Source organism: Amphiprion ocellaris, chromosome 3 (genome assembly GCF_022539595.1).
Source record: "Amphiprion ocellaris isolate individual 3 ecotype Okinawa chromosome 3, ASM2253959v1, whole genome shotgun sequence".
Lineage (NCBI taxonomy): Eukaryota > Metazoa > Chordata > Actinopteri > Pomacentridae > Amphiprion > Amphiprion ocellaris.
This window is the reverse complement of record NC_072768.1, coordinates 32,538,864-32,551,781: the sequence shown is the minus strand read 5'-3', so window position 1 is coordinate 32,551,781 and position 12,918 is coordinate 32,538,864. Positions and strand designations below refer to the sequence as shown.

Here is a 12,918-nt window from a genome sequence, read left to right as displayed (position 1 = left end):
CTAAACAGCTGAATAATGCTGCAGAGCTACGACAAGCAGAAGAGAAATGAAGCTGTTGGTCGACTGTCCAGACAGACTCACGTCTTCTGTCTGACTCATTTCTGTGGTCGCTGACCGCAGTGACACCGTCTACACCTCAGCGAGGCCTCTGGTCGGTCCCTGAACCCACCGTCCCATGACTGCCTTCTGCTGCACATGTGAATGCAGCAAAGTGAAACCAACATGCAGACCTGCACATACACAGCGGGTAATTTAAAAAAAAACAAAAAAACCCACAGCTGAGAAGCACATGACAACTGTATGTATAAATACTGGAGCAGAGATGTATGTTAGCAGTCAGAGCAGCTGTAAACCTTTCATCTGTGCTCAAGAGCTCAACAAGCATCAGCCTAAACAAGATGAAGCTCTGCATCCTGGTCGTGCTCGGGACCCTGCTCGTCATCATCAACGGTAAGAGCTGCACGGTTCCATGGAAGGCAGTGAGAGTAAATGTTTCTGAATCTGCAAATACAACTCAGGAGTTTGGAATGCCAGCTTAAAGTCACTGTTGGATGTTAATGTGTTCAGAGCTGGACTCATTAACCTTTAAGTAACATTTGCATTTTAAGGGAGCATTAAGACATTAACCCTCAAATAAGCACATTCGTTGGGGTAAAGCAGGATTTGTTTTGCAGCTGTATGGGGTATTTTCTATACTTGATTGTCTCCTTAATGCAGTTGTAAGTGCAGACTCATTTGAAACATTTGTCCTGTATTACCACATGACACTGATGTAACTTACATTTTTCAAAGGACAGAAAATATACAATGGTTTATTCCAAAGAAAGAAAAAAAATGCATTAGTTTATGTAAATTTCTGTAGTGTCTTTGGAAGCTGCAGATGTGATTTTTCCACCTTGTATTTAAGAGGTGTGTTTGAGTCACATGGCAGCATAATGGGCAATTGCCATACTGTTCCTCAGTCAAACTTTTCAGTCTTTAGTAAGAGCAGAAAACCCCAGTGACTTTCAGTATTTAAGCTGGAATGAACAGGAGGTTGGCTGGAAGAGAAAAAAGGGGAAGTGCCTTTGCCAGTGTCACCACACTAAGGCTGGTGGCTGTGACAAAATGTTAGAAAGCAGATTTGTCAGCATTTGATGAAAGCATTTGTGTGCTGTTGAACTGTAGCAGTGGTTGGTCACCAGCATGATAAGGCCATACCAAATTTCTAGGAAATAAAGGAAAAAAGAGGAGGTTGCAGTGGTATATGTGGAGGAGGAGGATGGTTTCGGGCAAAAACCATAAACCAAAATGAAAACCACAGCTGCTGCCATCCAAGTTTACCTCTCAGATACTACCGATGCCTGTGATTCAACCACAGTGTTTAGAACTGCCAAGCTAATAATGCCAAAAAAAGACACAATTAGATTTATTGTGCTATTGCAAAATATTGCAGTTGTAAAAACACTAAACACCTGAAGACATTTGCTTGCTCTAACCTTTTAAATAAGCAACAACTGAAGCAATGTCTTTGAGTTATTGGTCATTTTTTTCCCTGCTTCATTTAATAAAGTCTGTATTCTGACGGACTGTGTGTTGACAACAGGTATGCCGCCGATCAGCAGGGACTACAACACACACTGCCACTGTGTGCAGGTGGAGTCGAGGATCATCCCCCCCGACAACCTGAAGAGCATCAAACTGGTCCCTGAAGGGCCCCACTGCCCCGAAACAGAAGTCATGTAAGTGAACTCATCACACAAATCAGCTGACTATGACGCTTCTACATTATAGGAAGGGTTGCAACCAGCAATTGGTATATTAATAGATGAATCATCACTTAAAAGGAGTTAAGAATGCCATCAGAGTCCAAACTGAAAATGAAGATAAAGATCCTCAGTGTGGGTTTGTTGTTTTAGAGATTTTAAGATTGATTCCAACATTTTTGGCACAATATGTTTGAACGCTGCTCTTACTTGGCAGAAAAAAAAATGAAAAAAATTGATTCAAACTAAGATTTATTGTCTCATAGTGGTAACTTTTCAGAAAACTGACTAGCAGGTTGAAAGATGAGGTAATTTTTTAAACAGAAAACAGGTTTTTTTGGAATCATTTCAGGTCACTTGGACTTCAACATTTCTTCTTCCACATTTCTCAGAATGACCGTATAAACTGTGTGAAAACACTTGTGTAAGCAGGAACTGGTGAACGTCCTGAAAGTGAATTGACAGTTTTAGCTCTAATTGTAAGTCATAGATTTTTCCTCTTTTCCATTTACTGTCGCTGTTTTACATTCACCACTTCCATTACTCCAGGAACATTTTCTATTATTTGGGTTTTTAGAGCAGTACTTTCATCCAATAACAGTAACTGGTTCTTGGCGAAAACTTGGCACAAGTTTTCTCACTGTACCATACAGATCAGAAATGCATCCTGAAGCTGCAAGATCGTATACAAGTGGGGGAAAAACTAATGAAATGCAACAATAAATAATATCTGCAGTGGAAAACAACAAGAGACTCTCCACTTATAAAAGCCGACTGTGGTGCTTGTTTCACAAGTTTTTTGCAATGGTGCGAATAAAAATACGCCTGTCAGCCAAATATGCATGAACTTTTCTCTCTCCCAGAGCATGGGATATATGTGTTGGGACTTACTGAATTACATGATTTGTATCAAGGATTATAAATACAGACATGGTTGAACTGATCTGTGCTTATAGATGTGGTTACAATGACTACAAGATGCTGAACTCTGGCCCTGTGGCAAAACCTCCATCCTTTTTTATTTTTTATATCATTACATGCTTTTCAAGTACACATCAGGCCACTTATACTCTTCCTATAGCTCACATGAAACATTTGAGGACTGAAAACATCCCAAATCTTTGAACCCTTAGGAGGAAAATTGAGGTTTTGCAAGTATCTGTCAGGATCAGATTGAATCCAGAGGTTTCATTTCTGTCTATGAATTCTCTCCATTTTAACTAATGATGCACTTGACTGAAAGTGAGTTCTTAGGAATGTCAGAATTTCACAAGCAAAAATGTATATCACATATAGCTACACTCAATAGCAGCTTATATGAATATTTACAATCAAAACGTCATTCATCTTGCTTAAAAATCTAATTGCTATTGCTAATAAATGTGATCTCTGGGAGTCAAGATTACAGGGTTGGATGACAACAAGATAACAAGATAATAATAGGCACATTAACCCCTTGATGCATGCTGTCGGAAATTCGCAACATCCCACTTTCATTCAGACTGCAGCCGAGATAGCGTATCCATTCCTCCAATGCCGGCTTGTGCATATTTAATACGTACCTCGGAACCTTTTGCAAGCACCGGTTTGTCGTAGGACCAGTCGGAGTGGGACCTAATCATTATATATCTGTTATTATTATTATTATATATCTGTTCTATGTGTAATAGACAAATTAACAATTTATACTTATTTTAACATCAGCTGGAAAGCAAAAACACGCAAAAGTTTTTTAAAAATGTAATTGTAAATATATTCAGACGTCAAGGGGTTAATTTACTTAAGAATGCAAATCTACCACTTTTTGAACACTATGGCAAAATTTCAGCCTTGCTATTGTTGTACCTCAGTGCTGATTTTTATCTTTAGTAGGCTTTTCTGTTTGGCTCCTATCTTTTTAATATATACTTATTTCTTTTATTTCTCATCTTACCGCTCTTGGGTGTCCTTTAAAACAGTCTTTTAAATAGAAATTAGAAATGTTTTGGCATCAGAATATGATTGCATTGTTATAGAGATTTGGTTTCTGGTCAAAAACATCTCGAGGGAATGGGGATGCTGTTGGCCTCGTGACCTTAGTGTTTCTAAAATCCTGGGTGTGACTCTAATCGTGGTAAATCTGTGTGAGCAGAGCCGGACTGGTGAGCGGGGAGAAGGTCTGTCTGAACCCTCAGTCCTCCTGGGTGAAGAAACTGGTCCATTTCATTCTGGAGAAGCAGCTACTCCAGCAGAGAGGAGGACCTTCCAAGAATAAGGCCTGAAGATGATGTTACAAATGAAAGCCATGCCGCAGTTAAAGCGGCTGCCTGCAACTACGAGCCACACTATGATAAGTAATAGATGACAGAAAATATTTAACCAGTCTTGCTCTCTAACTTAAAGAACTCATTTTTAAAATTTTCTATTCCAGTTCCAGTTTGTCATTAGGCTATTTCAGCTTCTGTGGCGTTTTTCTTTTTCTTTTTGTAGATTTTTTTGTTCCAGAATCATATTTCTACCAACTGTTTCCTACCACACATTTAATACACCTTGCTTGAATAACACTGATTATGAAAACATATTAAAGTGTTACATAGAAATAAAGGTTTGATTACCAGAAAGTAAGCACCATGGGGAAAATGAGCTGTAATATAAAAGCTTTAGTAAAGTTTGTACTTAACTGTGCCTGTAAAAAGTGTAACTATGAACAAAGATTGATTGTGTGACCCTTTGAAAGTGGATATTGTATGTAGCAGAGTATTGGAATACGTAATGTATATAGTCATTTCTGTGTAGTTGACCTTTTGGTGAATATTCTCCAGCCGCAGCAGAAACAAATGTTAATAAGTAATGCTAGTAAGATAAGAAGAATTAATGTTACAAAGAATGTCTAAAAACCTGATGTGAGCCTTAAAAGAAAATCAAATAAATAAATGCTTAAAAAGTAAAATGTCTCCCTTCGTTCATACTTTTGCATTCTCATGGATGTGAATCCTGTTTCACTGTGTTTGGTCATAAAGTTGAACAGATAGCTACAACTATTGGCATTATACTTCATAAAACACGCTTAAATTTAAAGTTTTTAACATGTTCCCTATCTTAGTTTGATAAGTTTGCATGAAAACATTTCAGCCAGTCAATCAACAACACCTTATTTTCCTTTTCCCTTTTAGTACAAATAGAATACAGCACAATGGATGATAATCAATGATTCTGTTATCAATTTATTATTGTAAATTAATGTCATGAGGAAACATCAGACAGGATGTCAATATATTAGAATAGCAAAATAAGACAACAGTATAGAATTAAAGTGTTAACAGACAGATAAAATAGACAAAAATATATCAATAAATAGACCAAAACAATTACTGAAATACTGTATAAATGAAATAAAAAGTCTTTCAGATGCTAAAAGACTTGAGCAAGTTTTCAGTTTGCTATTGCCATCACACTAAACACACAAAGTGAAGCTGAGGATGAATTTCATCAGTTTTGCAGGTATTTTGTCATAAATCAAAGTTCTGAATTAACATTTGACCTGATGATGGCAACAGATGAAAAGCCAGAGGATCAAGTTAATACAGTTCATCCTGAAGGTAACATGAATTTGTTGGAAATTTAGTAGAAATCGCCTCAACGGTTCTTCAAATATGTCAACCACAAGATGGCGCGAGTGAAAAAGTTGACATTGGAGTCAATATTGGTAAAGTGCATGCTCTGGGAACGATGAATGTCATTACAACATTGCACAGCAATCCGGCTGATATCTTAATTATATGTAACTTTATATATGTATTGATAGAGTGACTCTTCACTGATAGCATGACTAGAAATAGTTAAAACATGCTTAAACTCACCACATAGGCTCATGTTTAGATCCTGATACAAAACCCAGACTACTTTCAGTCATCATCACCCACGGATTTTGCACAAGATGAATGAGTTCAACGGCGCTAAGAGCCTGAATAAGAACTGGCTGTGTGGTGGGAGATTTGAACTACTGTTACTCCCACGAATCACAGTAGTGCAACAGAACACTGGAGCCAGAGAAAACATCTACCATCTGGCAAGACATTACAATCTCCCCAGCTTGTCGCTAATTTGATTTCAAACTCTGTACGTGGAAGTCGACAAAATCGGAATCTTCTATTTAAGACAACATTTTTTCTGAGGTGAATCTATATCTGCAGTTGTGCAACCTGAATGCCTTATGTTAACAACTAATATAATACACTCAGTGGCCACTTTATTAGGTACATCTTGCTAGTAAAAGGTTGGACCCCTTCTTGCCTTCAGAAGTGCCTTAATTCCTCATGCCATACCTTCAACAAGATGCTGGAAACATTCCTCAGAGATCTTGTTCCATATTGACATGATAGCATCATGCAGTTGCTGCAGATGTGTCAGCTGCACATCCATGATGCCAATCTCCCATTCCACCACATCCCAAAGGTGCTCTATTGGATTGAGATCTGGTGACTGTGGAGGCCACTGGAGTACAGTGAACTTACTGTCGTGTTCAAGAAACCAGTTTGAGATGATTTGAGCTTTGTGACATGGTGCATTATCCTGCTGGAAGTAGCCATCAGAAGATGGTCCACTGTGGTCATAAAGGGATGGACATGGTTAGCAACAATACTCAGGTAGGCTGTGGTGTTTAAACCATGCTCAGTTGGTTCTAAGGGGCTCAAATTGTGTCAAGAAAATATCCCCCACACCATTACACCACCACCAACAGCCTGAACCATCGATACAAGGCAGGATAGATCCATGCTTTCATGTTGTTTACGCCAAATTCTGACCATCTGAATGTCGCAGCTGAAATGAAAATGCATTAGACCAGGTAGCGTTTTTCCAATCTTCTATTGTCCAATTTTGGCGAGACTGTATCAAACGTAGCCTCAGTTTCCTGTTCTTAGCTGACAGGAGTGGCACCCGGTGTGGTCTTCTGCCACTGTAGTCTGTCTTCTTCAAAGTTGGACACGTTGTGTGTTCAGAGATGGTATTCTACATTCCTTGGTTCGTTGTAACCAGTGGTTATGTGAGTTCCTGTTGTGTTTCTATCATCTCCAACCAGTCTGCCCATTCTTCTCTGACCTCTCACATCAACAAGGCATTTTGGTCCACACAACTGCTGCTCACTGGATATTTTCCCTTTTTCAGACCATTCTCTGTAAACTCTAGAAATCTTTATGTGTGAAAATACCAGTAGATAAGCAGATTCTGAAATATTCAGACCAGCCCATCTGACACCAACAACCATGCCACATTGAAAGACACATAAATCCACTTTCTTCTCCATTCTGTTGCTCAGTTTGAACTTCAGCAAGTTGTCTTGACCACGTCTACATGCCTAAATGCATCAAGTTGTGGCCATGTGATTGGCTGATAACCTATTGGTGTTAACAAGCAATTGAACATGTGTACCTAATAAAGTGGCCGGTGAGTGTATGTACATAAACACACACACACACACTGGTGTAACTATTTGTTTGGTCAATCAGATGGAACATCTGATTTTCAAAACAAAACAAGTTCACGCCAAAGTCTCCAAGCCACTTAATGGCCTCTTTCTTCGTTATGTTTCTGACCTTTTAGTATCTTATGTCGCTTCTTAAGATATACATTTATTAGCATCCTTTACTGACTATATACGAGTTTTTATTTTCTTGAACTGTCTTTTGTTTTGTTCAATAAAGATTTTCATCTCATGTTGTGGTTGTACCCGTCTTTTAATTTCTAATGAATTTATGACTTGTTGTCATGGTGATATGTGACCCTCTCCTCTGTATCTCCTTTTTTCTGTCTTTTTTTGTCAACAGCGTTCTGATTCTCCAGCTCAGAAGATTCAGGTTCACCACGACCTTCAGGCTGGAGAAGGTCAACACCCCTGATCAACTGACATGGGAGCTTGTGGTGAACCCAGAATACTCCCTCACTGCACAGGTAAGACTGATGTTTAGAACCACACTTCATTTCATACACAAATGGACCCCGTTACTTTGACTAGTATAGCTTTCTGGATACAAAGAAACCCTTCAGATGTGTCTGCAGTCAGATGAAATGTTTCTACATGTGCAGCTAATTGTTGTTGTTTGTGCTCTTTTGCAGACAGAGACTGGCTACTCTTTGGTGAGCATCGTCAGTCATTTGGGTTCTACAGCTCACAGTGGTAAGTGTCTGGTTGCGTTTTGCATTTGTTGAAGTCAGATTTTTAAGGTTTAAGAATCTAGCATGTTTTCAGACGTCCCATTAACTTGAGTGTCTCCTCTCCTCTTAGGACACTACATCTGTGACGGTGCTCACCGGCCTCAGGAAGCAGGCGACACATCAGACCGTTGGCTCACCTACAACGATGAGTACGTCACCATGACAACGGGTGAATCTGCGCGTCGCCTGCGCCAGAGATCAGCGTGCCTTCTGTTTTATGAAAAGCAGGTAAGGGAGCTGCTCTTTTTCTCTTAAAAAGTGCTGCTACACATCAAACACTCATGTTATTGTGCAAACAAGCAATATGAAGTTGTGATGTTAAAGTGGTGGCGTCCTTCTAACAATGTAACTCTGTCCACCAGCAGTGAGGAAACGTGGAGACCAGCCCTCAGAACAAGAAGAGGCCAAACGCTGGAGGAGACAGTAGGGGGTAGTGATAGTTTCTGTACACACAGACATTCAGTCATAGCAACAAGTTTAACATAATTCAATTATTATAATTAGAACTGAATTATGTTAAACCAATGAAACATATTAAGTTAGGAGAACTGGGAAATAATCAAAATTTTAATCCAAGATATTTTATATAATAATCTAAATACTCATCTAAAAAATTTCATATAACAATGTAATCTGAACTAATACAAAATAAAACAAATCTACTAAATTGAAAAATGCGCCATAAAATATCAAATTCTAACAATTAGATTGACACACAATATTAAGTTGCTGTAATTATCAACATATTTATGCCATCACAACTCATGAAAACAATGATTTCTGTAAATGTTTACTCTTACTAACATTTTCTTTCTTTCTCTTATTTCCTACGTGGTGTTAATAGTTTTGTGTTGGTTTTTTTTGTTTGTTGTAGTTGTAAGACTTTGAAGTGTTGACAATGTGTTGTTTTTTATTGTTTTATTTGTAGGACTCTGAATTGTTAATAATTTTGTGTTGTTGTTTTGTCATTGCAGGACTGGAAAGCGATGCGGGTGTTGTGACAGCAGCACCAACAGTTAAACCACATGAGAAAGTTGGAGAGGTTTGAAAATGTATCTGTTGTCACATTAAGATGATTTAAAAACACTGACACTATTTTTGTTCTCCCTGTGACAGACTGGTGGCCTGTCCAGGGTGTCCCCTGCTTTCACCCTAAGTCAGCTGGGAAAGACTCCAGTCCCCAACAACCCTAAAGAGGATTAAGAGGTGTATAGGTGATGGATGGATATTTGTGTTCTTCATGGAGCCTCCCAGCTGGAGCCCAGACCTGGAGGAAGCTGCAACATCATCTCTTCTCCCTCTCTCTCCCTTCCTCTCTCTCTCTCTCTCTCTCTCTTTCAACCCGGCCGGCCAGCAGCAGATGGGTTCCCCCATATGAGTCGGGTTCCTGTTAAAAGGAAGTTTTCTCCTTGCCACTGTCGCCTTAAGGCTTGCTCTGGGAGTTCAGGCCATATGGATTCTGTAAAGCTTTTTGAGACAATCTGAATTGTAATTGGCACAATATAAATAAAACTGAATCGAACTGAATCTACTTATTGCTGTTTCTTGAATGAATGTATAAAAATTTGTCATCAAGGTGTGTTATTGTATCCATGAAATCTGCCTGATAACTTCGATTCTGTGGTCACACTTGATTTTATTGTTGTTTTTACTTCATGTTCTTTCTCAAGCATATTAAAGCATAGACATGGCTCATGGATCGGAAATCTCAGCAGGTTGGATTGGAAATTTCTGATCCGTGAATTACGTTGGCATCGGATACAGATACTGGATCGGATCGGCCCCATCCCTACTTTGCACCATAAACATTACATATACTTTCTTGTACCTTGTTTCTTCAGCAATTGATGTTTTTGCATGACACATTCTATGTCCAATACTGCCTACCTTAGTTCATATGAGCAGATCTTAAGTTTTCTGTATCAAAAAGAGTGCACAAAAACCAATATTGCAAAAAATCTGTTATCTGTACATGCACATTTTTACAGTCTAAACTAGACCTGACTGCTGTGTCAAAAACACCTCACATGACATTAACGAAACTAACAAATCAGTCTGGGCTAAACCAGCTCCACAGAGGTCGGTTCAGGCAATCAAGCTTATTCGATATGTGCTACTTTTACGCAGCCCAAGAGGTTGAGGAAACTACATGACAGTGAATCATGCTGACAGGGTGCCAGTTCATGATATGGAATGTGAGGCAATACCACATTAACAATCTGAAATATTCTGTAAACCTTGAAAATACATGTTATTGACACAGAGACATGTCCTTTCAAGCTATGTGTGGTTGGCTCGTTGGTCTAGGGGTATGATTCTCGCTTAGGGTGCGAGAGGTCCCGGGTTCAAATCCTGGACGAGCCCGTTATTTAACCTCTGAAGGCCACAAAATAATAAATCTCAACTGATAATCTAAAGTTGCAGGGTTTTTTAACACAGCTGTGACAAAAGCAGCACAAACCTCGCCATGATTGTTGGAACTAATCAGTGAACTTGTAGCTGGTACAGAGTAACCTTGCACATCGCCTCCAGGGAAGTTAAACCCTGCACAAAACTAGAAAAGTTATTTAATTTCTGAGGAAAATTGAAATTTGCAGGGTTTTAAAATGCAACCATTTCAAAAGCAGCACAGGTTCAGCTAAAATGAAGCTAAACTGTCTGACTAGTATGATTCTTCCTTTGGGTATAGAAGATTCTAGGTTCAAATCCTGGATGAGTCCAGCATTTGACCACAGAGATAAGGGACAAAAAAGCTTTAATACGAAAGTATATACCCTGAATGGGATCAACAACTACAGTCTATTGCAGTACATAACATTCATACATTCACAATGATAGGTGTTAAATGTTACATGCACAAATCAGATACTGAGGTCAAGTACTTATTGAGAGAGAATAATATGATTACAAATAATAAAATGATTATTTGAATCTTTCTGTTCCTCTGAACAGGATGAATGTGTGATAGACAATCCAAAAACAAAAATGTTAAATCCTTAAACTGGGATATGTGAATGTTGAAATCACTATGGATCTTGTCAGTAAGATTAGGGAAGACCAGCAGGGCTGGGCTACGGCGATGCATGTTTACAAAACTATACATAAATTGCGAAACGTCCCACATTTAAATCCTGGACAAGCACAAGGTATATATTTTCAGGATGTGTACATGTCTCTGGGGCCAAACTTTCTAGGATTCAGTGTTATAATACACATCAAGATGAATCCATAAAATCCCTCACCAGAGGGTGCTGTTGGATCAGATAAAATGTGGAGCCCCAAGTCGCCACATCACCACCCTGAACACGTCAATTGCAGGTCTTTGCACACAGAAGTGCAGATGTGAACAGCTGTATATGTGGCTCGTTGGTCTAGGGGTATGATTCTCGCTTAGGGTGCGAGAGGTCCCGGGTTCAAATCCCGGACGAGCCCTACCTTTAACTCCTGAGCGATGTATTCACCAAAATACTTGCATAAAATGTATCTGTAACAGAGTTGTCTTCTAAACAGGACTTTATGACTGTGTCAAAACCAGAAGAACATTTTAGGTAATCCAGGTTCTGTCTGCCAGAGTCAAAACTGTCTTAATGTAGAACACTGACAGTAGATACTGAACTTGAACCTCAGCTGAACAAAGCCAGTGCCAGATGTAATTAGATGTAATAATCTTTACAGTAGGAACAGAGCTGAAGTAATCCTGTGACTCTGACCAGTGTGCACAAGTTTAAGCTCATCTTAAACCTTCAAACACAACTAAGCTAATGACACAGGAACAGGTGCTTTGAGTTCTTCTAAACTTCTTCTATTGAAAAAATCATTCCATTATCATAGACTAACACAGAGAAAACACCAGTATGATTAGTAAAACTAAAAAAATCCACTGAATAAGAAGAGGAATAATGTCATTAAACCAAAGATACACAAGGAGGATGAGGGTACACAACTGTACTTACCTACATTCAAGTGGACTGTGTTTCAAATCGATCTCATGAGGACTCTGGCTTCTTCTGTGCTGAACTTCTCACTGACATCCCAATAGTTTGTCTAGAATGACAATTAAATAACAGTATAACAAACATTCAGTCAACAACCATGCAAAGAAAACTAAAATAATGTATGAAAAAAAGACAAAAATCGACACTGTAACTGATCTGCTTTTTTTCTGATTGTAGTAATTACAACTGCAACTTCATCTTAACTGGAAATGGCATGCGAGGAAAAAAAGAAGCTACATTCACGGTCTGCAGAGTCTAATCACAGACCCTATGATATTCCATTCTCTACAAATCTGACTCACTTTTTTTGCACATGTTGACCTTTGCACCATAAACATTACACATATTTACTTTTGCCCTATTTCTTCAGCAAACAATGTTTCTGCACTACGGATTTTATGTTCAACATTGTCTACCGAAATTCATATGAGCAGATCTTAAGTAATTTGGATCAAAAAGAGTACACAAAAATAAGTACTGCAAGAAAATGTTATCTGTACATGCACTTGTATTGTTAGGTACAGTACTAAACTAGACCTGACTGTTGTGTCAAAACACCTCACATGACATTAACAAAACTCACAAATGAGTCTGGGCTAAACCAGCTCCACAGAGGTCGGTTCAGGCAATCAAGCTTATTCGATATGTGCTACTCTTACGCAGCCCAAGAGGTTGAGGAAACTACATGACAGTGAATCATGCTGACAGGGTGCCAGTTCATGATATGGAATGTGAGGCAATACCACATTAACAATCTGAAGTATTCTGTAAAACCTGAAAATACATGTTACTGACACAGAGACATGTCCTTTCACGATACGTACAGGTGGCTCGTTGGTCTAGGGGTATGATTCTCGCTTTGGGTGCGAGAGGTCCCGGGTTCAAATCCCGGACGAGCCCATTATTTAACCTCTGAAGGCCACAAAATAATAAATCTCAACTGATAATCTAAAGTTGCAGGGTTTTTCAACACAGCTGTGACAAAA

At 38.9% G+C, this 12,918-nt stretch overlaps 2 protein-coding genes and 3 non-coding genes across 5 annotated transcripts in view; 4 read left to right on the top strand and 1 right to left on the bottom strand.

The window, feature by feature from the left end:
- Positions 1-12,918, bottom strand: part of setd6 (SET domain containing 6, protein lysine methyltransferase) — a 39,122-nt gene that overhangs the window by 20,342 nt on the left and 5,862 nt on the right. The window contains exon 3 of the mRNA XM_035942726.2: positions 11,891-11,981. The gene's annotated coding sequence lies outside the window, so the exon portion shown is untranslated. The remainder of the gene's footprint in view (positions 1-11,890; positions 11,982-12,918) is intronic.
- LOC111587724 (platelet factor 4-like) lies at positions 206-4,674 on the top strand. Its single transcript, XM_023297824.3, has 3 exons — positions 206-450; positions 1,586-1,721; positions 3,877-4,674. Exons 1-3 carry the CDS (start codon positions 327-329, stop codon positions 4,004-4,006), a joined length of 390 nt encoding a protein of 129 aa, XP_023153592.2. The 5' UTR covers positions 206-326; the 3' UTR covers positions 4,007-4,674.
- trnap-agg (transfer RNA proline (anticodon AGG)) lies at positions 10,230-10,301 on the top strand. Its single transcript has one exon. It is a non-coding gene; the product is annotated as a tRNA-Pro (tRNA).
- On the top strand, positions 11,298-11,369 carry trnap-agg (transfer RNA proline (anticodon AGG)). The gene has a single exon. It is a non-coding gene; the product is annotated as a tRNA-Pro (tRNA).
- Positions 12,761-12,832, top strand: trnap-ugg (transfer RNA proline (anticodon UGG)). The gene has a single exon. It is a non-coding gene; the product is annotated as a tRNA-Pro (tRNA).